Here is a 27,091-nt window from a genome sequence, read left to right on the forward strand (position 1 = left end):
TAGGGTTTATTATTTTAGGGTTACATAACGAAGTCTAAAGCTTATGAGTTTTGAGATCTGTCATGTAAACATTCATAGAATCTAGTTTTCGTAAGGTTTTTTTTTTTAAGAAAACTTGTCATTGATGTCAAAATCAAACAAACATTACCAAACAGATTTATGTTGAATTGCAGAACAAACACAGGTATAGGTTGGGTTTATGATGAGTTGCAGACCAAACAAAAATATCTATTGATTCATTCACAGTTTGTATCTATCAGTTATTGCTTATTAGATACAAAAATTATATTGGATCAAGATTTTCATGTTTTACCAGTCTTGCTTATCTCGTGTTTCTTCTGCTCATGTCCGGCATACAGAATCAATGCCATCGAATGGTGTTTGAAGTTCTATCTCAGAAACAATCTTCTTCATTGTGCTGATATGAATGATCTGTACATATCATCGGGTATAGGTTTGTTAGAAGTCTGTTCAGCAGTCCACGATCTGCATATTATGTACTCTGACATATTCTGAAGGTTTCATCGGGTCGCTTCAGATTGTGCTTTCTTGTATCATGGTGTTGAAGACTTTGTCCTGCAAACTTATTCAATTTTGTAATATCGTTGATCAAGGTTATGTTGCCAACGTATGTGGGTTCATCATGGTGATTGATATAATTTTTATGATCAAGTATTACAGTCAGATCGATATGTATATGTCAAGTTTGTCATGTCTTGGTGATTTGATTACAACTCACAATAGCCACCTGTACATACCGACAGCATTGTTTAGAAAATTATTTGTATATTTTGGATTGTGTATGGCAAACATACCTGTAGGATCGGTAGATTTGGTTATAACCGAGTTGGCAGTTGACAGCAGTTTGAACTTCTAACTGTTCAAACCATACAGGTGTCTACAAGCCTTGAAAGCCCGATGAAGATGGGTGTGTAAGGATTGCTGATGTGAAGACTGCAGCAATACATTTTATTTCAGTGAGATTGTGTGGACATGTATGAGTGTGTCTGAAAAGGATTTGAGAGAGTTGGATAGGATCGATGATGTGAAGGTTGAATAATAACAGTGTTATATCTGAACATATCTGAAGATTGATGGTACTCATAGTGTAAAAGTTTGTTTGCAGACTTCAGATTTTTTGAAGTGTAATTTTTCAGAATTGAAGGAAATATAAAACAGTGGGAGTTTGTATAAGAATCTTTGTGACATCCTTATGGTTAGTGCCTTAAGGATGCTGAGTTGGTGCTCAGATTGAGAAGTTGATGCTTCTGTAAGAGTTGGTGCTCTCAAGTAAGGAGTTTGGTGATTCCTTAGTGTTGGTGCCTTAAAGCTTTGTACACATTATTTCTTCTTGAGGCTGGATTAGGACAGTAGATCCTAGCAGCATTTCTCACCCATTCTGGGTTTTCCATGTACTTCATGTGTTTTGGCTTCTATGTGTGATTGCATTCTTCTCAATTCTAGTTTTATGCTTAATAGTTTGTTAAAGTTATTTTAATTGATCAAGGATCTAAAATTTAGACCTACTGATTCACCCCCCCTCTTAGTAGAAGAATTGTGTTCTATAGGTTTTACGTATTTTAGAGTTACTAATTAATGCTGCAAGTAAATATTGATGAGAACTTAGGGTTTGTATCGTCCCCATTTACATATTTTCAAGTTTGCTAAAATTATTATACCTAATTTTAGCATGGGACTCTTTATGTGTTGGGTCCCAAGGTTCTTTACAATTGAAGCATAACTATTTTCTTTGCAGCTCATTGCAAGCTATGTCTCTTGGTTGTTGACTCCAAAAGTGTGCCTCTTTCCTTGGCATCCATTGGGTTAAGACCCCAGTTTCTATGAAAATGGTTTATATGGAGTTCCTTGCTGGCATTGTTGCCTTGATGTCCCTAGATTCACTCCTTTAAAAGTCAACCCTTGGAAAGGTCTGCTAGGTATAGTGGTTTCCAAGGTCAGGGGCCTTTTTATGGCAGCTTACAATGAGTCTGGCTCAAGAGCCTTAACTAGGCCCCTTAGGGGTTCTTTCAATCCTTCCATGAAAAAGAATACCGGGTTTTGATTTTGATACATTAGATACCATCATTGCTATCCTCTGAAAATGAACCATGTAAGCATCCACTAAGCATTGGTTAAATAATTTTGCGAGTTCTCTGAAGTGCTCCTTAGGAGCTTGCCTTGCAAATCTATTTATCAACCTCGTACAAAACTCCTTGTAGGTGTGATATGGACGTGTCCTTGATTAACAATGCTGTGAAACCTTTATTCATGTGCAAACCCTTGAAATGAAGGTTCACAAATTTAACTGCTTCTTCCTCGTACATTGGGTTTTATATAAAGGATGCATTCAGCTTTTGAATCCAAGCTTAAACTGAAGTTTGGTTGGATCTGTCAAATGAGGGGATGATAAGCTTTCCCACCTGTTTCGCAAGTATTTATGAGAGCTGTATGGAGGGGTTTTAGTATTTGCTTGTATTCCTAGTTCTGATTTTTGAAATCAGCGGAAAATATCTGCCTGAAATTCTGCACTCTTTGCCCTGAATTCTATATGAAGAACATCCAAATCCTCTTCTTGCTTGTTGACCATAACCAGAGAGAAAGGCCTCTTTCTCCAACAATGTGACCTTAGGTGGTCCTATACCTACAACTGACATAGATGGGGTGTTCTGGTTAGTTGCTGAAGATGAAGGCTCCCCTCGTTCCTTGGTTTCTTTACCCGGCATACTCTAAATGAAAAGTTATATAAGCTGTTGCTGGCCATCCTTTAAGGATTTGATTACCTACAAAATTTCTTGTTCTTTGCCCTCATGTGACATTTTCTGAATCCTCTATTCACTATGCAGATACGTCATTTCCTTGTTACTTTCTGACGTGGTAAAGATGTCTGATTGTTTTTTTTTTCCTGTTTGTTTTGTTTATTAACTAAGTTACTGGTACGGGTATGGGTATGAGAACCTAGTAAGTGGGTATGTGCAATTTTTTTTGCCCCTGTATACGTGGGTTTGGGTACGTCTGTATATATATGTGTGTGTGTGTGTGCGTGTTATATATATATATATGTACACACACATGTATATACATGTATATATATATGTACATATATATATATACATATATATATGTGTGTGTATATATATATATATATGTATGTATGTTTGTATGTACACACACACACACACATATTTGATAGTATGATACTTGATCATTGATGAATGCCAAATGCCAATTGATTGTTCAGAATTTCAGTATTATTATATTTGTCATATGTCATATAATATTTATTAAATTATCAATGTATCATATATGTCTAGGTTCACAATTCAAATGAAAATCATTACAATTACAAAATTGTCAATCAAAAATAATAATTGTCTTCTATCTTCATCAATCATCAAAAGGATCTAGATCAAGATCATCATCGTTTGTTTCAAGTTCAAAATTATTTGAATCCAAAGCAGTGCCACTCACAGTAGGTGCATCATGTGAAGTATCTCATCATCATCACCCATAGAGACTCTAGTAAGATCTTCAATAGTTGCATTCAATTTGGTACACTAAGGGGTTACATCCCAATGCTTCGTTGAACCATCCTTGTAGTGGTGTTCCTTATGTAATAGAAGACACAAATTGGAATGAACATAAACCAAGTCTTTTGCTTTTTTTGCAGCCAACCGGTTACATTTCATTGAGTGGATAAATGAGCATGAACTCCAATTCCGTTCAGTGGAAGAACCTGCAATTTGTTGAAATTTGAGTAAAAACCAACAAAACTTAAAAATAAAAAATACAAAATAAATTAAAGAATGTTTAAGTACTAAATTCTACAATACAAATGTTAAAAATAAAAGTAAAAAAAACTGGTGATAGAATCTTGATTGCAAGAGGTTGGAGGAACAAATAATCTTGACCATGGAGGTACAACCATGTATGAGCATCCATTTTGGATTGGTCATTAAGAGCACAAGGACAATGATCTTTTCCTAAGATGAACATGCCAAACTCTCTCCTAACATTTTCCACCATTCCAAATCTGAGAAGAGTCTAGTGAATGCCTGTTTGTACCCAATAACAACTTTAGTATCATTATATGGTGGAGTTCTCCCTGGCAAAGCAAGTACCATAGAGCTATAGTACTTGTGAGATAATGCATATGCAAGGAGGTGTGTTGGTGTGGTCATCTTGTTCCAACGATGAAGAATGGTTTTTTCCACCCTTTTGAAATATATTTCTTCAGGGTTATTCTCTTTTAGTGCTATTATGACTTCTATTTTTTCTATCATGGTTTCCATACCATCATAGACTTCCCCCAAACATGGTGTATCTATATCAACAAACCTGATCATACTCATGATAAGCTCGGTGAAATTCAAGATATTCCACACAAGCCCACCAATTGTCATCCACGGTAAATGACCTAATATTCTAGGTCATCTCTGAATTTGATTGCTTCCAAACACTCCATTGGTTACTAATAACCATGGCACTCAATGCCTCTTGCACCTTCAAAAATCGTCTCATCGCAATTGTATGTGATGCAAATTGGGTCCTAGCAACTGTAATGGTGCAAAAGTGACCCTGCAAAGGGAAGAACTATGTTCCCTTGAGAGCCAATTTCACAACATACGTTCAGATATCTCCAACTAGTGAAATTGATGAAGACATCTAATTGGAGAAATTGGAAGAGCAAACACAAAGAGTATTCGGTCTAAGTCTAAGCGTCTCAGTCAAGGATACCAGCGCGGTGCGCGAACGTCTGCGTGGTGCGTTATAGTATTGTACGGACCGCAAACAGAAAAGACTTAGAAACGCGAAAACTTGATTTTGTGTTCTTTAGATAACCTACAAAACCTAGAAGTTAGAAACGTGATAACGAATAGTTCAGATAATAAACATAAATAGAAATGAATATGAATGAAATAAATAAAGCAAAAACAAACTCTCGTGTGTTCGAATGCCTTTAATAAACTTACACACATGAAGAAGGAAAAATGTTGGGGGTTGTGTTTTGGAGTCTGCCTCAATTAGACCTCTGTTTTGGTGTTTCCACCTCCATGGACAACCCAGATAGATAGATAGATCAAAAGATAAATAAATAGAATGATAAAATGATCAAATAGATAGGGGATGTGATAAATCCGAAGATGCTCAAAGATGAGATAGATAGAATGATAGAAAGATATTACCAAAGAGGCTTGACAAAGCCAAGAGAGTTGCAAAAGATTATTGTGGGAGCTTAAGAATGCTGTAGCAAGCGAGGGAGAGCAAGAGAGAGCTATGAGAGCCAAGAGAACCAGAGAAATTGTATGGAGGAACTAGAGACTAGAGAGATTGAAATAAGAGGAAAGATGGATTTAAAATGAGAGAATAGGAGGGAAAGAAGAGGTCAGTGAGCCGTTTAGAAGATTTTGAGCCGTTTCCATCGACCAAGATAGGTGACAAGTGTTAAAATGTGTAGAACTGGCCTTTGAACATTAAGATGTCGCGGGACGTGGACGTCCGTGTGGCGCGCTAGTGTCTAGACAAATCACGCTAAAAAATGACAAGTGGCAAGAGAAACACGCGGCTAACATGAAACAAAAGCTGAAGGATAGCTGCTGAAAGGTGTCTTGAGCATCATGAGAGGGAAAAGGCTGATGCAAGGGCTGAAAAGAGCTACTACTTAAATGCTAGGGGAATGGACACTAAAGTGGCTACAAAAGGGTAGGTGGAATTGCAAAGGGGTATGCAATTTTCGACTCTACAACAACTTAGGATCATGTAAAAATATGTCAATAACACATTAAAAAATATTATATACATATTAAACATGGCGTAAATAAAATCAAATAAATAAATAAAATTTACCTTTAACAATTCCAACCTCGAATAGCTCTTGTAAATGCCTCGTGATATATGGTGGTTTTTCACAAACATTTGAATATCCTCACCCTCTTGGTATATTTCTTTCACCCACTCTATTTGAGTGCCAATTGCTTGCATCACCAAGTTAAGGGAGTATATGGTGCATGGTGTGCAAAAAATGTGCTCATATCTTTTCTCAACCAAAGCACTTGGAGCTTTGTAGTTTTTTGCATTGTTTGTAATGATTTGGACAACATTTTCATGACCCACCATCTCCATGGATTCAATGAGGATTTTGGAAATGAACTTTGTATCTTTGATTTGCCCCTCACAATCAACTGCCCTCAAAAACATTCTCCCTTTGAGGGACATTGCAATAATATTTATTAATGGACGACTTCTGGAATCTTCCATCCATTAAAAGCAATAGAAAATTTCAATTGAACCCAAGAATCTCTAATTGGTTTGAGTGATGTCTCTACAAAATTCTTCTCTCTTCCCAATAAGGTGGTGCGTAGTGAAACCAGGAGGTGCTTTATTGATTGCCATCACCATTTCCTGCCAATATGGTGATCTCACCAAGCTGAACGGAAGACCATTGACATAGATGCAACGTACAATTTTTTCCTCTGCAATATCTCTTGCTTCCATTTTAAATGCCTTCTCCAATGGGCCTCTTTTGTGGGAAAGATTGGGATTTTCTACTTAAACTTGCATAGAGGGTATCTCTAATAAAGGATGTTGGGAGGTCATTACCGTAAAGACTCACTTATTACTAATTTCCCATCGTAATTAATTACTCATAATTACATAATTAATGAATATGAACAATATTCAAAATAGATTTAATTACAACTCTCCTTGTACTCAAACAAATAAAATAAGTACCTTTCCACAAGAGTACATTTATATATGGAACTAACTTTTCCATTTCAAGTACAATACATTGAATGATCATTACAAGATAATCAACATGACAACATATAACCTTCGATTGCCATAACCTCTTGGTCTTCCACAGATTGAGGGACAAGAATGTAGTTGAGGATCATTTTCTCCTAGCAACGAAGCCTTAGATTCTCTAGAGTTCTTCCTAACATGAAGAACTGCTGACCCTACTCGAAACGCCTAGCAGCCTGGAGACAAGTAGTAGGAGGGAATCCCGGTGCAAGCTTGATCTACACGCATATTCCTAACTCAAATGTGCTATGCTAATCAGGATGTGGCAGAGAATAATAAAATACTAAATTTGTTAGGCAATGTTCATATTTTTTCGATGAAATCCTGACTTTGGCCAAAGCACTTGCAATTAAAATATGAATTCGAAAAGAGATTCACATTCTCTATGACCCCACATTCGGCACCCTATCTCAGAAGGTAAGCTTTCCCAAACACAAGCATGCATAGAAAAAGCAACTCAACATGCACACTAGAAAACACATTTTGCACTTAACTTTCCTTATATGCAATAATAGTTAAATAAAGCATGTTAATGATGTGGAAACCATATATTTTATCGCTTGCAATTGCTTTTTGAAAGGAAACACAAGAGCGAGGAAAGAAAAACAAAATCCAAGTAAGTTTATTGATGAAGTAAATGTTACCAAGAGAAATGCAAAAACCTTGGAGCAATCACCCAAATGTGAAGAAGGAGGCACAAGAACTTTTGAAAGGGGAAAAGAAAAGAAAAACCCCTTGTGATATTATGAATGAGGCAATGCCTAAAATGTGAGAGAGAGAGAGAGAGAGAGGGGCTCCTTTACAATAACATCATTAAGAAGGAATGAGAGAGGAGACATCTCTTAAATAGAGATGAGGAGAGGAGTTACAAAGTAACTCCCGAATCTATGAATGCCACCATTCATAAAATGTGTGTGCCATGTGTCCACATCCTCTTATGGAGGAAATCTAATATTCCTTAATAAAGGAAAATAAATAAATGACATGTCCTCACACATGTACAAGAGGACAAATTACATGTAGGGATTCCAAAAGAATATCCCAAATTAAATACAATCAAGTAAAGATTAACTATTCTAACACGTTTACTACATTTGAATGTTCATCTACTATGCTTTACGATGAATAATGCAAATTTTTAACACAAATGTTCCTAAGCATTTATGATGAAATAAGCAATCTATATCACATGAATTTCCAAGCATTTCATTCATATGCAAGACATGTACGGTTGCATGTAGATGTTTCCATCATCTGCATACAGCCATGTATGTGGTAATTTCATATCGGCAATCAATTTAAGAACAACAGTGTAATAGAATACAAAATTCAGATTTTTCACATTTGCAATGAAGAAAATCAGTCATCATGAGCAAAACAAACCATAAAATACCTCAAATTTATTGAGTTCTGCACCCAAACTGAAGGTCGACCTTTTTCTACGACTGAAAATGAACTGAAATTATCTTCTAACTTACAGAGAATTAACACATAAACGTTGTGCCTCTTTTTACAGGCAAAAGCTGAAATTTTTAACTGCTGATTATTCTTCACAGAATAAAATTATTGCTGCACCCCAAAACGATATATTATAGCCTCCAAAATGAATGTTAAATCCTTCTATATATGGGTACCTTCATGAAGATGATTTTTCATTTGTTTAAAAACTGTTTTTCATTCCATTTTTGGCCTCCTCTATCTTCCATGCCATGGTAGAGGTTGCAGTTTTTAAAGATATTGAAACTGAGATATATTGCTATAATGAAGTGCATCATCCTATGTTTGCAGATCTTTAAATTTTTGAAACAGTTTTAAAGCAAGGAAGGTGGCTAAGAATGGTATGCGCCACCCTCATAAGCTCCTAAAATTGGTTTTACACTTATTACAATTCCAAAGATTTCCCCCAACTCCTAGAAGTAGTTCAAGCATTGTAGTATGTCTCCATAAAGGAGATCCTTTATCAATTTTAAATCTCTGGTTTGAGCCAACACCCACTGAACTTGAACTAGTTGCCATTCTTGCAATCTGATTTTGCTATTACAAGAAATTACATAATTTTAAATTAGAAAAAAAATAAAATAAATGCAAGCTTACACTATGTACAAGCTAATGAAAGTTCAAAACAAATATCAAAAAACATTATAACAAATATTAAAACTTGTTTCTTTTTTTCTAATTTAATTTAATTTTTTAAAAAAAAAATTCATGAAAAATTCGTTAAAAGACTAGAAAAAGGGTTAAATGCTTATCTTAGATGATTGAATTTCCTTTGTGCAAGCTATCTTCCTTCCTCAAGCACTCCACGATCGATCTGCTTCAAAAATAACCAGCTACCCTTCAAAATACCAAAATGAGAAAAAGAGAGAGTGAATAGACAAAGTGAATGAAATGACACTTTGTCCAGGGGGTTTAGCAAAATAGAAAGATGTAAAAAAATTTGCTTTTTAAAAGTTTTTTGAAATATCCCCTGCTTATATTGGACTAAAAATGCAAGGAATATTGTCAAACAGTTGGCTGATAACCTGCGGTTTTAACTCTCAGTCTGTATAACCTGCGTGTTATGCGGCTTACTAGACTGCTGAATAACTTGCGTGTTATGCTGTTTGCCTTGGTTTGCTTTGGGAACATATGAATATAATGAACTGAAACAAATTACTGTTAAAGAAAGCATATCATCATCCTATTCAACTAATCGACATTTAGTCAAACAATTGTCATGCATCCTCAGTTTGGTAACAAGACCTTTTTGACAGCATATACAAAGTTTAGAACCCACTCCTTTATTAAAAATTAAATACCAATACAATCAAACAAGCTTAATGGACGCACACACTCCTTAATTCAGACAATGATATATTGCTGTCTATGACAGTTATAACAGTGACTATTTTGGCAATACAATCAGCTACAAATGTTAAATATGAACCTGTTTGATGGTCTTCTCAATGCCGATAAGAAGAAGCAAGCACTATCTGAATTTGTAGTCCCTCTTGAGCCCAAATCGGACTATTCTAAAAAGTCGCCCCTGTTACTGGCTGCTTCAGACTGTAATAAATTATCAACAGCAGCTATAGCTCCACCTTAGCTCCAAAATTCATCGGTATGTTCTCAGAGAGAGAGCGCTCCAGTTAGGTGGTGAATCGTTGCAAGTATTGTGGTTAAGGATCAAAATCATGGGTCTCTTTAGGTACTGTCTTGACTGCTGCAGACTTATGGCAAATAACCCCAGCTTGTAAGTCACTTTTCTAAGCATTCATTTACATTGTTGGATTCCTCAAAGTGAGTGATTCAAACCCGTGACGAGTTCGATGCTCAGACAAGGTATTATAAGCAAAATCGTGGGAGTTGAAGGGTCTGGTCGAAATTATCTCAGACCTGCTATATAATCAGAAACCTCCTCAATTCTCCTCCAATCTGCTCCTAATGGAATCGCCTAGCCTTCCTTAATGTATTGATGCAAGTACGAACTAAATTGTAGCCTGATATAAAAATCTGAGAACTGCTTAAGGAAAGGACTCAATGGATTGAAGATACAATCAGCTCCAAAATGGCAACCTTGTTGAAGACATTTGATGCCAAACAATATCTCCAATATGAATCCAAGTAAAATTGGCCCTTGGCCACTGTAATGTCCCCTACTAGCTTTAGACCTGTTATAACCATAATTAATCTATTTCTATGTACTTATGACTTGAACTAACTTGATTACGAGACAAATCTATCTTAATGTGAATCAAATCTGTGATTTTCTTTCTTTCCTTTGTCTATCAAGTGCTTGCTAATTTACCATACTACATAATTGATCTTATTCTGATTCATTATAAAACATTTACATATTTATTAATAACTAGTTATATGAATTGTTTTGCATTACTGCATAACAGTTTCTAAAAGATATTATAATAATTATTATATTAATATCTATATTTATACTATTATTGAATTCTGCAAGGGCATATGATCATTATCGAGCTTCCAATCTTACTCATCATATTGAACACATCACCATGCATGCCACTAATACTGCCAATATCTTACTGTCAATTATTATATAGATAAATCTATTATCCTTTTCAGACCTGAATATAAATAAAGGTATTGAATTATCCAATATTTATGTATCTTCTAATTACCAAATATATAAATTAATAATACCATCCCTACCCAAAAGCAATAATATATCTTGTGGGGGGTAAGGACAGACAGATCTGACCATGCGTTAGATCTGGTCTGCCACTATTTAAGAATTAAGAAAGACTGTCATACGTGTTGCAGTCTATATTAATATTACTCCCAATATTCTGCATTCAATCATTATTAGACTTCCTATATATTAAGCATACGTATTAAACACATCCCTGTGCATTACTGCTATAAATTTAGTATGACACGTTAATATATACCATATATTTTATGAAGTTATTGGCAAGAAATGCATATATATATTCTTGATATAATATGCCTGATTATTATTTCTTATTGGCAGCTTGTGATAACGTAGCAAAGTTTGTTGTCTTTTAGCTGTTTTCGTCTTCTTCCGGTGCGTGGTGTAATCAAACTCAAGCTGCCCATTAATATTCTCGGTTTTCCTTGGCAGTATATGCTGAAGTGGAAGTGTGGGGCCCGATACTGTCTTCTGTCACAGTCTCCTTTTCTTCCCCCTATCCCCCGATAATGCTCAAAGCGCTTTACTTATATATCTCATGGTTCGTTGGAAAGTTGTCTCTTTCCAATGGACACCCCCTTTGCCAATGTAGTGACTCCCTAACTAAATACTTTGTTGGTTTGTCCTAACGTATGTATTAATTATGGTTTCTTTTATACATGTATGCAAAGGCAGACAAATCTAACGTGTCAGATTTGGTCTGTCATTAGGTGCATATTTAATAGTTACTTAATAGTAATTAATATTGATTGCCAATCAATATTTTATAAGATAATTTATTATAATGGAGATAAAATGGTTATAAGAAAATTTATTATTATAGAGATAAATTATTAAATGGTTATTCATTATTCAATAATTGATTGCTGATTGAAATAAATGGGTGATTAATCAATACTAAATAAGTGTATTGATATTTAATTCAATTTAATTTTTTATGCTTATTCTTTTGTATTTCAAATTTATTATTATTATTTATTATTAAATTATATTTCAAAGAGGGGTTATGACAGCCACCAATGTAGCACAAATGAGATGACTGAAGTATCACCTCCTCAATATAACCTCTCGAGAGATCTTTCACTCCCTCAGTTATGCTATCAATGGGAGTTTTCGTTCCCAAAAACAATATTCTGCAGAAACCCTAGTCCCCACAAACTCCACAAAGCAAATATCAATTCCTGGCTGAATAGAAGCTGAGCTAAACCTCCTTTTATACTTTTTTAATCCATCATCCAGAAGCTTCTAGAAATAATATTAATTCACTTAAGTGACTTTATGATATAAATTTAAATTAAGTCACTTTATTAAATTAATTAAATATAGTCATCTTTTAATTTTAATTTATTTGATAACTTTATAAATAATTAACTTAATACTATTAATTAAAATAATTAATTAAGCTATCCATAAAAATAACAATAATTTGGACAACTTAACTAATTAAATTAATTAATTACTCTTACTCCAAAAATGGGGACATTACATTTTTTTGGTTTTAATTATTGACTTGGGCGTTTTTTAACCCAGGTTAGTCCCGAGGTTGCCCCAGGTGCGTTGTGGGTATGTGGGCACTTATCCACAGCGCACCTGGGGTGCCTGGGGCATATCTTGGGTGCACCCCCCGGCGCACCTGTACCTGGGCGAACCCAGTGCGGGTGCACCTAGCAAAAACACCGAACGCTGCAACGTTGCTTATTAAATATATTTTTTTCTTGTGTTTTTCACAGGCTGGCAAGATCAGAGCTCTGACACCACTGAGACAAACTCAGACTAAAGCACACAGAAAATTTGTGGCAACCTAGTCTTAAACAAACAGAAAGTAGTTTTAGAAAGGATTTTAACTACAATGATACTGTTGCCATTGCAATACTTGTCTGTAGTTGAGGGTTTTTGCACTTGGAATCTGCTGTGGAAACCCCTGTGAATTATTTTCCTAGGTCTCAAAGTGCTGTAGCTGCATCACTCTAAGAAAGAATGATTTTTGGTCTTGTGATCTCAATAATCCTTCCTCCTTCCTTTCCAGCATTTCCTGTATTCTCCAAGAGTTGTAATCCTAGATTAATGGAAATTAAATCTACATTTGGTTGTACTTAACTGGCAAACCACTCTCCATAATTTCTGGCATTTAATTATGCCAAAAGAACCTCATTTTGCTAATGTTGACTACAGGTGCATACAGAAATGAGATTGAATACAAATGCAATGACCTTCATTATAAGTTATAACTACTTAACTGGCCAACTAAGCCCGCTTTAACAGGAAGACTCAGTTGCTACACTAATAGGAAGACCTACTACTCCTAACTTCTGTCAGGGACTCAGTTAATATCGGTCATGTCTACTCACCAACCAGTTTAGTGTTTCCCAATCAACTAGGGGACACTACATTGTTGGCAGGGGTAAAATGGCATGAGAAAGAGATGCAGGTGGCCTACTTGAATTAAAGCCCGCAAACTGCAGTTTATCATGATTTGTGACTGCCAAATTTTATTCAACTGTTTGTCATAAGTTAATATTAAAGGATTTATCTGAATGTCCTTCCTGCTTTTATAACATACAGTCTGTGATGTGGTACTATCCTATAGTCATGCCATGGCTTATCAGCTCATTAAATTTTGTGTAAATGTTTCTCTCCCTTCTGCTGCGTCAATTATACTATACCAATTGAGTTTGGAGTCTTGAATCCAACACGATAGAAGTTTAGTCCCTTGATTTTAGTTTCTATTTTCTATTATTTCAGCTGCAAATTTAACGGAGTATTTTTTCCACCATGAGAATTTAAATGGCTTAGAAATCAGTAGAATGCCTCTAGATAAAGAAATTTTATGTGACCAACTGTTTGCTCATATATATCATAATTTAAATGAGCATCAAAGTTTCATTATATGATTAAAAGTTATAATATGGGTTACTCAATGTGCCTAACAATTATCAAGATGTAAATGACAAACATGCTGGATACACAAATTTGGTTGACTTCAAAATCAAAATGGATTGACCAAGTGTCCTGCTGAATCGGGTAGTCTGAAATGTTTAAATTCACAGGAAGATACAGGCAGCTATTGTAAATGGAATAATACTTGAAATTGTGATGGTTATTTGAGAGGTACCATATACTTGTTCTTGTTGCTGTTTAGTTTCTTAGTTGTAGTCTATCCCAAGTTGATTTGTGAAAGCAAAGCACGTGGCTGTAAATCTTATGCCTTCGCTTTTAACCTCTGTTACTGGAAACGCATCGGAAGCCCGGGTGCTGGTCTGGGTCCAAGCTGGGTGCGGCCCTGGGTTTCCCGCAGGTTCGGCTCTACTAAAACTGGTGCTTTTTTTAAAAACTGATTTACGCTGCGCGTCTCAGTATGGCTCGTTCTATTTTTTACCCATGTTTAGTGTCTGATATTCCCGTGCGGCGAGTATATAATTGTTTAGTGCACATTGTTGACTGTGAGTGTTTATACATATTTAATAATGTTTATTAATATAGGTTACTTTTTTAAAATCTACATATATATATGTGTGTGTGTATACATATATGTATGTACATACACATACACATACACATACACATGTACATACATATATGTATACACACACACACACACACACACACACACATATATATATATGTATGTACATATATACACATACACATGGACATACACATACACACACACACACAGGCACACACACAGGCACACACACACACACACACACATATAGTACCTGTATCCAAGGAGACATAGATTTTAACCTTTAAAAGCGAAATATTAGTGAAAAAAAGTGTAATCTAAGGAGAATAATAGTGAAAAAAAAGAGTATATTCTAAGGAAAATATTAGTGAAAAATATTCAATAACAAATGAGATAAATTTAATTAAGCTTGGTAAATTTACTCATTAATGTTCTTATTGAGTTATTTCAGGAAGCATTGGACAATAGTAGACGAGAGGTAACTGCTGGCATGATAAAGCATTACCCACAAATGCTGAGAAAATATTTAGCAGATAAGGAAAAGATATCGCCTTTGGTGGAAATCATAATGCATCTGAAGTTGGAGCTTTATTCCCTGAAGCGTCAAGAACAGGTGCATTCAACTCTCTTGTTTTTCACTTGTTGGTACTGGATTTGAACACCTGCAGGTACAGTAAAGACATGCATGTGTTAATGATGAAACAGGTATTACTTTGTCAGAATTTAATGATTGTAATTCACTTTTAAAAAATGCATGTGTTGGTTTCTCAGAGTTTCATGAACTCACTTCAACTTATAAAAGATGCATTTTTCAAACATGGAGAAGAGAAAACTTTAAAGTCATGTGTCAAGGCATTCACATTTTGCGCCAGTGAAAGTCAGGCAGACTTGCAAGATTCTGCACAGAATAAGTTGAAGGAGTTAGAAGATGAACTTGTTCTCAAGCTTAGATCAGCCATCAAACAAGCTGGGGTAACTTTGTTGATGGCAATTTGGTTTTATCATTTTAGTGGCATTTTCATTCAGCTGATACATGCTTGATTTTTCTGTCTACAGGTTTCAGAGGATGAGTACTCTCTGACAGTTAATCTGAAAAGGCTTTACCAGCTTCAGTTATTGAAGTTTGTATCAAGCGAGAGTTTGTTCGCAGATGTTCTTTGCCTTGTTAAGGATTTTAACAATTTGGATGATGAGGTGCCTAATGATACCTGTAACAACAAAAGAAAAATCACTATGAATTGATTATATTGTTCAACTATATTAAAAATCTACCTAACCCAGGATTTAACTGTCTTACAGGTGATCCGGCTTGTTCTTCTGAACATGCACTTGCATGTTACTTGGTCATCACGATCAATTGAAATTGATAATCCCTCTGACACAGGAATGGTAGCATTTCTATCTAAACGTGATAATCTTATCAGTCAGCTGGAATACTTTACAGATAATGTTCTTGAAAGCTGTGAACAGGGAGCTGCAAGAAGTGAACTCACCAGTACAGTAAGTCAAAACACTGAATGAATTGTAGTGACACATATTCAGTTTTCTCTTAAAGTTCAAATTTCTTACATAAACCTTTAGTACATTGACATCTGAGTAGTTGCTGTATTTTGTTGCAGATATGTGTCATCTTAGCAGACTTGTGGAGTTTATTCAGCGAAGCAAAGTTGAATTTGACCAAGCAACAATGTTTGGGATTCTGTCCAAGTGAGGCTATGTTGAAGAAATTTTGGAAGCTTTGTGAATATCGCCTTAATGCTGCTGGTAATTTGCTTTTAAAAGAGCAAATAAATTTTCATGTCATTTCAAATATTTTTTGTGCAAATTCTCAAATAGTTCGAGGTTACATAGAAATAATTTGGATTTAAGGTTACATATACATAATTTGGAGTTTGTAAACATTTAGATGATGATGAGGAGGAAGAGGATTCAAATGAACATGTAGATGAGATAAATCAGAAGGATGTTGTCATGTCTGCTGCAGCGAAATTGGTTGCACATGAGATGGTTCCTAAGGTAAATACTACACAATTATTTTGTTCCTTCCTGTATTATGAAACATCTGTTCCTTTTTTTGTGAGAATAATATATAGAAATAATTTCTTAATGTACATATTTATGTTTTCTAGATTAATCTGCATATATCACGTTTTTAGATCACTAATGCGTAATCTACTAATCTTTCAATCTTTACCATACTTGGGTCATTTTGCACCACTTTTTAGTTTGATTGTTAAAATCTCCTTATGAAGTGTCCTTTGACTTAGTTGCCATGACCGATGGGCATCTGTTCTGTCATATTCACCCAGGACTGGTACCTGGCCTTGTGGGTTGGGATACATCAGACTCTGTGACTTGAACAATATGATATTTTACACATTTTCAACACTTATCATATTTTGTAGGGATTTGAAACTGGGCTTTGTTTTGGAAGCCTCATACTTGTACCACTTAGAATCATTTCATTCGACTTATTTGACCTGACATGATTAATTCTCTCTCTTGTATCTTTATCTTTTGTTCTATTTTGAAACATGCTATAGCTCAAACTTAAACCTTTTAAGTACAAAGAATTCATAAATATGTTTCTTATTTTTTTTAAAATGAAGGATTGAAAATTACTTAACAAGATTGCTTCATTGTGAAATCTTGAAGGCTATATTTAACTCCATATGAAAGGTGAAAGCCCAAAATGACCAATTTCTCATAGTGGAAGTTTGACTTACAAGTAAAACGCAGCACAAATCCCAAATATCCGTGCCAGTTGCTGATTTCTTAGATTTCTATGTGCTAATACCACGAAAATAATGCAAGTGAATTTGTAAGAGAGAGAAAAATTATCTTATAAATTTTGTTTGAAAGCTATTTACATCTCTTTTAAAAAGAAACATGTAAGGTTAAGATCTCAAGGAAAAAAAATCATCCTTCAACTTTTGAAAACTGGTTCTCTTAAAAAGTTATTAACAGCAGCTGGATCAAACAGAAAATAGTCCACACAATTTTTTTTTAAACCTGAAAATGGTTTATATTTCAAAATTTCATAGTATATTGTGGTGTCCAGGCCTGTTTATGGGAAACTTCCTGGTGAATGTTGCTGAAATTCTCCAAATTCTTAGTCTTTACAAAAATGGATATAATTTGTGACATTTTTTTTCCTGTCATTTTACATTTACAGCCACTTTGAATGAAAATGGTGAGCTCATTGACATTATAAGCGATCAGCATGTAAATGGTCTGTAGGGCATCATAATTCTTTAGTTAAATGTTTTATTATTTTAAGACCACTTTTTATAATTTCTTATCAAGCATAGGTTTTGAGATTGTTGCAGGATTTCCTTGGTGCGGAGATTATTTCACATTTTATTCTTCATGGAGGAATTGTTGCTGAGACAGTGAAGCATCTTATCACTCTTTTGAAGAAAAATTCTAAAGGTGACGATCTCCCAAAAATGTGTCTAGAAGCCACTAAGAGGGTAGGTTCAACATCTTCCTTCCTGAAATCTTGTTCTTTCTTTATGAGCCTCTAGATCATAAGACAGTTGGTTGGTGAGATTTGTTTTAAATGTTCAATAAAAAATCATTCAATCTGTTGATCAATCTAAAGAGTGAGTTGGTCCTTTGAATGATTCTGTGATACATAATCTTTCAATCAATATGCAAGAATTATTGCAGTAATATGTCCTTAACTTAAATTTCCTTTTTTATCAGGCATATCAACGACATGTTTTAGAGGCTTCAAAAAATGATGAAGATTGGACTACAAGCAAGTCCTTCTTACAATGCAAGGAACTTGCAAGTCGGCTGTCAGCAACATTTTTGGGTTCTGCTCGCGATAAGCACAAACCAAACATTCTGAAAATTGTAAATGAAGGAATAGAATATGCATTTAAGGATGCTCCAAAGCAGTTACCATTCTTGGAGGGAGGTGTTCTACAGTTTGCTCTCAAATTGCCTTTGCCAGATGTGCAAGAAATGTATGTATGCTCTCTAATGTGGATCATAGGTTGTGTACTTTTGCTTTCCACTCATTTTTCCCTTTTCACATGCTTTTTAAAAAAGAAAAATGTTTCTTTTGATCCTAAAAATATTTTATACTTTTGTTTCTCAGAATTAAGCATGTCCAAAAGAGAGTGGAGGGTATCAACACTGACGAAGATCCTAGCAGTTGGCGTCCCTATTTCACATTTGTAGATTATTTGCAGGAAAAACATTTGAAGAATGAAGGTGTTTACGGTAATTAATCCCTCAAGTTGCTTTCAGTTCGACACACAAATTAACTACTAAGTAGATTAATGGTGGGAAGTATATCTTGATTTTTGTGTGGGGGACATCATGTGTGGTCTGTCATTTGTGTGTACGGAGCTGTAGGTGTTATGGGATATGTTTGCATGCACACGTCTGTATAGGCTTGAATATTCCAGGGTACTTATTTTCTGATGGAAACATATTAATCATGAGATTATGTTCCAAAAATCCTTTTCTTGGTCATATCATAATGATAGATGTTGCATTTTTCCCATGCATTAAATCAAATAGATTGAGTTATGTATGGATGAAAATAAAAAACTTGCTGCATGATTATATTTTTACTGTTATTTTTTGAGCAGCGTTTAATTTATTTATAATTATTTAGAAAAAAAGTAAAAATTATTATAATGTCCTCAAGTGACCAAGGGGACAATATAACCTCTAAATGCATCTTAGTTATATTTGAATAGTGTGCAAGGGTAGAAAAGATTCCTGGCAGTTGGAAAGGTGATATAGACTAAAGCTAAATAAGTATACCTTGTCTATAGTTACAAAAATGAATATCCAAGCAAGGGCAGGACCCCGACAGAAAAATAAAGGAAATAGAAATTGAGAATACCAAGGAAGAAGACTGAGGCAAGAAACTATTGCAGTTACATGAGGCAGCAAACTGGAAGGCATCTGTCTGTCAATGCTGAGAATGGCAGGAAGGGAGGTCTCCAACATCATTCACCACTGCCACCATACTACCAAAGCAAGACCACAGGCTAAAGAGGCATGTCTCAGCAAGGGGCTCTTATCCTAGAATTTCTTCCAACATCCAAGAATGACAAGTGTATTTAGGTGGAAGTACAATTGACAATATGAATATGTTGCTGTACTTCAGTACACAATTGAGAACTAAAAGTTGCATGGCACCAAATAGAAATGGATCCCAATGCTTTCAATATAAGATGATTGGGAGATATCCTAGTAAGCAGTAAATAGAGGTAGATGTTGTCTCACTAATTTGTTAAGACTTAAGAGTGATGAGATACCCTTTCGTAAACATGTCTATAATTAATTTTCAGTTTTTTTTTTCTCACTTTTCCATGGGTTTTGGAATGAGGCAATGGGGAAATGTGGGGATGGGTTGTGGGAGGACAATTTTTTTCTAAAAATTTGGGGATGACAAGGGGATAGCGGCACAAATATAATATACTACTTAAAAAATTAATTATAAAAAATGTAAAATAAATTGCAATTTATTTTTTATGTAATTAAAATTTTAGACACAATAACTTGAGTTAACATTGCATTGAACAACAAAAATTTCTAATACCAATAGATTAGTATATCCAATATCATGATTACATTAAGTTTCATGTACAATTGGTTGATGCTTTAGTGAACTAGTCATCCTTCCCAAATGTTGTGGCAAACTCCTCATTTCTAGAACCATTGGACCCATCTAGTTGAAGCTCCTCCAATTTGACACCAACCAATCCTATTTGTGTAGCTTGATCCCCATTGATTTGTATTGGCTTCTCTAATATTACATCCCACCATGGTGCTAGATTCTTCCTATACACAAGCATCTACTGTCAAAGAGACACAAGATGCTATTTACATGTAGCCACAAGCTTCTTTGCTCTCTTATAGGTAAGCCCATTCTTTTAAATGTAGAAGATGAAGTTATATGTACACTTGCCCCTCTCAAACAATAGTATACTACACATTGTAACAAGGGGCAAATGACTAATGTTGCTATCAATGCAAATGCCACAAAATGCCACAATGCTTTTGGGCCCTTTTTGGCTATAGTCTCCCTATTTAACTTTGCTACATTTGCATTGCCTTTGATTGTGGCAAATTTGGAACACTCATGACAGATGATGGTAGACTCGTCTATACTATTGATCTCTTGAGTTGACTCCGTGAAGTCTTTGTTGACCTCAATTTCTTCCATAGGGACAACTTTAGTAGACCTTTACACAAACCACTTTGGGTTCAATGCAGAGGCCACTATGTGCAAAGGTATGTTGACCTCCTCCCACCTCCACTAAATGATAGTTTAAATGTGCTCATCGTATAATTGCAAGGTAGGGTCTCCCTTTTGTACATCAACCTTTTTTTGTCCAAGCATGCTATCAATGCATTCATATACCTCCACAAGGGTTGGAGCATTAGAGACCTCAGTTCTAGTGATTGTGGAAATAGAGGATACGATGGAGGTGATGCATTTAGGAACAAACCATAAAGTGTTGCTTTTCATCACTTGCTTCACATTTTACCCTTGCCTTGTCTTGGACTTGACCCACCGATTCCACTCCTATGGCCTGATTGTTAGTTCTTATTATGCTTCCAGATTAGATTGTGTGCACAAATTTTTTATCATCAACGTTTCGAATCACACTCCGTGATTCATCATTAAGATGAGAAAGAGTCCAATGGAGATGAAAGATGGCAATGATAACTTAAACCAAGAGTTGTCCCACCTTCGGCAAGTCTTTAGGTGGAATGGGTACATGAATAAGCAAATCACTAAAGCTTTCCACCAAGCCAAATCTTATTTCCATTCCACCTCTAATCCCATGTCCTCCCAACCTCTTGTGCTCTTGGGAGTGTCCCTTCCTTTTGTTGAAGGTATTTCCCACAAGATCTCTAAAATTCTTCTCAAGAAATGTCTTCATTGTGAGTTAAGCTATGTTTGACCTTAAAAAAGTATATCCCCCCTTGCAAAGACCCTAGGGATATTTATTCAAAATCTGGGGTTTATAAGGACGTTTGCTCTTGTGGCACCCCATACATTGGGTAGATGGGTCGTTCTTTTAGCACTAGAAACAAGGAGCATGGTGCCGACATCAAGCACAAGCGTGTTGTCAAATCGGCCCTAGCAGAGCACTCCTCAACGACTAAGCGTCATATTTGTTTAAACTTTAGAGGACACCAAAATCGTGTTTAAGGAAGAAAATTTCTTCAAAAGGAAACTTAAGCAGGCCATTTTCATTAATAATCACTCGACCAATCTTAATTGAGACGATGGGTGGAACCTCAATCCCTCTTGGCAACCTTTGCTAGATACTCTGAGAGGCCCCTTCCTTAAGCTTCTTTGTCCTCTTTGCCTTTTCTCTTCTCTCCGTCTTCCATTTTTCTCCCTCCTTTCGTCGCTTCCTCTTGGCTCTGCACTGTGTGGCTCTTGTTATTTGCTTTTTCCCTGTCTTCTTGTATTCGCTTTTTATTCGTTGCTTGTATTTATTTTTTTATTTTCTTAATTTTATTTTTGTTTTTGGTTAATTTTATTTTTATTTAATTAATTTTTTACTTATTTTATGTTATATCTTACAAGATATATATAGGAAAGGAAAAGGAAAGGAAAGGGGCTTTTATAGTCCACGATGCTAGCCATCTGTGTATGGGTCTACAAATGGGTTAGAGCAGTATGGGACTACCTCCTACTCCTTGCAGGAGGTACTTAACTGCACTACAAACGAGGCGTACATACCTTAACCCCCTTGTGGGATTTGAACTTGTGACCTCTCTTTCAAGAGCACAAGTTCTCCACCACTAGGCCAACTCAGGCTATACATATACATATATATATGTGTGTATGTATATGTATATATGTATATGTATATGTATATATATGTATACATACACACACGCACACACACACACATATATGTTGTCCTCATTTTTTAATTTTAAAAAATGTGACAACCCCTACAAATTTTTGCTTAAAATGCTTCATTTTTGTCTCCAAGACATGTTTTACGAGGTGCACAACTCACATTTGTTAGTGTCAAATCATTAGGGGTTGTGTTTGCCATTGTTGTTCAAGTTTTGGTGAGTTTTGGCCTTCATTTTCCTAGCTTTCAGTGCAATTTCGGGTTTCAGAGCAGTCACTGCAAGTTGGAGATTTTACTCTTAAGGCACACTTTTCTAGGCAAAATTCTTGCTCCTTTCTAAATTGGACTAATCTTCGGCTCATCCTTGATCCATGTTTCAAATTTCATCGCGTTCTGAGTTCGTTTGCTGTCTTTTCTTCAAATTCGGGTTTTTTCTTCCTGATTGCAATTGGGAAATTTTTCTTCTTTTCCAAGTTAGGAGTTTTCTTTTGTTTTTGTGTTGAAGGGGTTTTTTCAAGCAATTAGAAGTGAACTTTATAAAAGATTTGTAACTTGTAACTTGCTTTTTATTTCCCATTTCCCCTTTTTGTCTTGTAAGTTGTTTGTAGGAACTTTTTGGACAAATTACAAGTGAATTTAAAAATACAAGTTTAATGAGAACTTGTAAGTTTTCATAAAAGTTCCTACTTTGTGCTTTTAAGTTGTAATTGGGATTTTATTTCCCTATGACAAGTCTTTATGAGTTTGTATGCTTATAAGTTGTAATAGGGATTTTATTTCCCTATTACAAGTTTTTATGTTTTATTGTTTTACTTGTAAGAGGGATTTTATTTCCCTATTACAAGTCGTTTTGTTCTTTCTTTTTGTGGTCATTTCTCCTAGAAACCCGAATTTGCACAAAAGAAGGAAAAGTAATGTTATTTTTAACTTGCAAAAGGGATTTAGAAACTCGATTGCATCTTTTGAAGGGCATTTTTACTTGGAGGTGAAGGTGAAGAAACCGAACTGCATTCTTGCTTCCAAGAATTCCTTTTTTGTGGCTTTTTCCTTTGAATCTGGTTTGCAAGGAGTCGAGTGTTGAATGTAGGAGACGTGGGAGGTTTTTTCTCTCCATTTGTTGGGCATTTTTGCCACGTTTTGCCACGTTTTGAATCCCTCATTCAACGTGTTTGCTGGTTCATTTGAATTCCTCTTTCAAAGTGTTTTGGTTGGGCGTTTTTGCTTCTCCTTTCAAATGTGGAGAGTGAAAGCTCTTTGTGTGTTTTTCTTCTGTTCTCTTCATGCCATTTTTGGAGGAGGTTGAATCAAAATCCGTTTTTGGCTGCCAAGGGTTTTCAACGTGTCTATTTATAAAGCTTTTCGGTTCTTCTCAAAGATTATTCTTTGCTAAGGGCATTTTGATCAAACAAGGTATTTTTTTTTTAAGTTTTGTTTTTGCTTTCTTTTTGATTGTTTTTAGTTTCTTGTTAGATCAAGTTTTGTAAATAATCTTGCTCTTGCTTTGATTTCGGGTTTTATAAATTTGATTACAAGTTGAAGTTTTTTTTTTCATTTTCCAAGTTGTCAAGATGAAAAATGTTCCTCTCCATATTTATCCATGGTCATCCAATTTTGCCATCATTGGTCAAAAATCATTCTTTCCATCATTTCCCACATATCAAAATCCCTATTCCCACCATTTCATCCATTCATTTCACACCTTCATTCATTTTTCCCATTTAAAGTCTACTTGTAGTCGGAATTTTAAAACCCGATTGCAGTTTTGTCTTCACTTGCAGTCAGCCTTCCAGAACCCGAAATTGGTCCAAAATGCACTCAAAAGCACTTGAAAATGAGTTGTAAAGGTCCAATTACAAGTGCAAACTTGTAGTTACCCATTACACATATGAAGTTGCATGTTTGTTCTCCACAATTGCAAGTTAATGTTCTTGTTTTTCCACACATGTAATGCAGTTTCCAGAACCCGAAATTCACTTGTGAGCCCATTTTTGCATCAATTTATCCCTTCCCTTGTCAATCTTGTTTGCAAACACGATATATCAAACCAACAAATCAAGACATGGGCATTGTTTTATAACAATATCATCTTGAATAAGGTGTTATGGTTTCTTCTTCAGTGAGCAAAAGTAGAAGAGATACAACAACAATTCATGGATGCAAATTATAGAATGCTTTCAAGACAGAGATGGTCATAACATGAAAAGAAGAAGGAAGCCCTTTCCCTCTTGAAGAAATAGTACTACCCCAAGCATGTGAAAGGTTGAAGTTCATTGGCGAAAGACAAAGATCATTAAGGATGCAAATTCCTGTTCCGGTTCGAGATGTCTTCACCAATCCTGAATACTTCAAGTTCTAGCATCCTGAAGCAACATGAAGATTTTCAAAACAGAGGATGATGTAGTTAGAGTCGCGTCTTTGGACACAGAATAGTTTCAATTGTGTATTTGTAATTTTGTTTTGACAAATTACATGTAAAAACAAAAATTGTAATTGCAAATGGCACTTTTACTTGCATTTTTGTAAAATGTAATTACATGTAAAACAACTACAAGTTGAGTTAGATTAGGACTATAATTGGAATAAGTCATGGTGGTTGAGAGAATTTCTCAAGTTAGTTAGGATCCTCCCACCTTTTTCTCAAGACTCCTCTCCTATAAACACTTGAGGGGGTCTATTGTAAGTGATATCTTTTGGCAATGCAACAAAATTCTGCCAGTTTGTATGTGCACTCTAAGTCTTTGAGCTTAGATGTAAATCAAATTGCTTTCAATAAAGAGGCAAGTTGTGTTGAGACTTTGTGCCAATTCAAGTAGTTATGTGACAACATTTTTTGGAGTTGATTGTGATCTTTGTTCTATTGTTCAAAAAGGATTTAAATGCAATCTTGCAGACTTTGAGCTGCTTATTGCGTTTGGAGTTTTAGATTGGTTTTAAGATTTGATACTGTAGACTTTGAGTTGTTTGTCACGTTTGAAGCCAGTGTAGAAAGCTCAAGCAAAGGGGGTAACTTGTAGACTTTGTGTTGTTTTTATTTTCTATGTTTGTGCATAAGAGGTGCACCATGTAGTTAGACTTTGAGTTGCTACATACTGTGCTTGGTTACAAGAAAATCATCTAAAAAGGTTGATAGGAGAATAGATAGTTGAAGACTTTGAGCTTTCTTTTTGTTTTCTCGTCTCGGGGAAGTGACAGAGGTCTTTGTGCTTTCATGGAAACTTTGCTTCCCTTTATGTTCCAAATCCTACAAAAAAGTCTCATTTCTGTATTTGCTGTTATTTATATACAATTGCTATTACTTTTCCGTGAAGAGAAAAGAGTATAGTTTTTCTTGAAAGAAGAAGAAAGACTGTTGTCTCACCCATATTAGATTAGTTTAGTTTATAGATAGGGGGAGCCTTCTCTAAATTAAGAGAGTATCATACTCACACACTGTGGCTGAAACCACAATTTTGTACATCCCCCAGGTGTACAAAATTTATATACTCTCTTGTTTTATTGTCATTGTTTGTCCTTTTTTTCTGTTTTTGTGAGTCTCTTTAATTTATTTATTTATATGTTTCTTATTTTTCATTTGTTCCTGGTCCTCTGTTTTGAGTTGTGTAGAGATTATTTTTTATTTTTATTCTCTTCCTCAATCAATGTGCTATCTTTCTCTCTCTTCCTTCTCTCATCTTTTTATTTTGCCTGGATCTGCAACTTGCCATCTTTCATCTCCTTTGGACTCTTTCTCATCCTGATGATGAATCGCTGAGTGATTCGAAATGTTGATGATAAAAAATTTGTGCACACAATCTATTCCAGAAGCATGATAAGAATTATTTTATGGATTGTGGAAATCTGATTGCATTAATCGATGCCCTTCATGGGAGGGAATTATCTTTAAAATCTAAACAACTGGAGTTTTTAAGGATTAAGCTAGAAAAGAAGGTTGCAGATCTGGCATCTGTAAAAAGATGCAGAGACTCTCATCTGATCCCATCTTTTGTCAAAATTTCCCATCACCTTTCGAATGCCTACACCAAGCGCATCTTCAATCGGGCTTCTCTTTCCCTTCTTAGATCGGTCATCAAATCGACCAGAAGGTTAATCAATTTTTTGAACTCCGGGTTGCTGCCTCTTCATTTGAAGCTCGCTTCAGCATTGTGTCTAGACCTTTGGATTCGCCTTGACAGTACGTCTCACGCTAGATCCATGGGCAAACAATCCGAATGTGTTAGGAGACAAATAAAGAAGTTTTTTGCTTGGCAACATAAATGTAAGGCGGGTCATTCTAAGGTGTCCTCTGCTTTAGCCAACCCTCCCGTACCCTCGCCCAGGCTAGTTTATCAAATCAATGATCTTAGCCATATATCGCAGCTTAGACCATCACCATCGCAACCATCGTTCATTACCAATGATCACAACTCAGACCATCACTGCCAATGTTCACAACATTCCAAGGTTTTGGGCTCAGTCAACGATCACGGCTTCGACCATCTTTTGCTTCTGCCACCTCAATCGTTTGGTATGTCACCTCTTCGCTTTGTTCTCTCAAACTTTGTGATCTGTGCTATCTTAGTCCCTTTGCAATTTGATTGCTCTGTTCCGGCTTCCCCTCCTTCCACTCCTTTGGCACACACTCTCTAGTTGTCCTGCAATTTTGCGAATCAGGTTCTTCCGAAGCAACCTGACGCCTTGCAAATGGCATCAAAATTGGCCACGATAGACTCGAGTGTGAATTGGAAATATAGCTGCGCAATGTTCCTACTTACGCCTTGCAAATGGCATCAAAATTGGTCATGATAGACTCCAGTGTGAACGGAA

General features: G+C 35.5%; 1 protein-coding gene across 2 annotated transcripts in view; it reads left to right on the plus strand.

Annotated features, from left to right (window-relative positions):
- LOC131048853 (sister-chromatid cohesion protein 3) overlaps positions 1–27,091 on the plus strand; it is a 111,643-nt gene that overhangs the window by 62,132 nt on the left and 22,420 nt on the right. The window contains exons 13-21 of one of the 2 annotated variants that reach the window (XM_057982927.2): positions 14,884–15,045; positions 15,204–15,404; positions 15,489–15,626; positions 15,732–15,932; positions 16,052–16,196; positions 16,339–16,448; positions 17,762–17,905; positions 18,141–18,406; positions 18,541–18,665. In XM_057982927.2, the coding sequence (XP_057838910.2) occupies positions 14,884–15,045; positions 15,204–15,404; positions 15,489–15,626; positions 15,732–15,932; positions 16,052–16,196; positions 16,339–16,448; positions 17,762–17,905; positions 18,141–18,406; positions 18,541–18,665 (1,492 nt within the window). The remainder of the gene's footprint in view (positions 1–14,883; positions 15,046–15,203; positions 15,405–15,488; positions 15,627–15,731; positions 15,933–16,051; positions 16,197–16,338; positions 16,449–17,761; positions 17,906–18,140; positions 18,407–18,540; positions 18,666–27,091) is intronic. The other variant, XM_057982928.2, reaches the window with a different exon arrangement.

This window comes from Cryptomeria japonica, chromosome 1 (genome assembly GCF_030272615.1).
Source record: "Cryptomeria japonica chromosome 1, Sugi_1.0, whole genome shotgun sequence".
NCBI classification, from domain to species: Eukaryota; Viridiplantae; Streptophyta; class Pinopsida; order Cupressales; family Cupressaceae; genus Cryptomeria; species Cryptomeria japonica.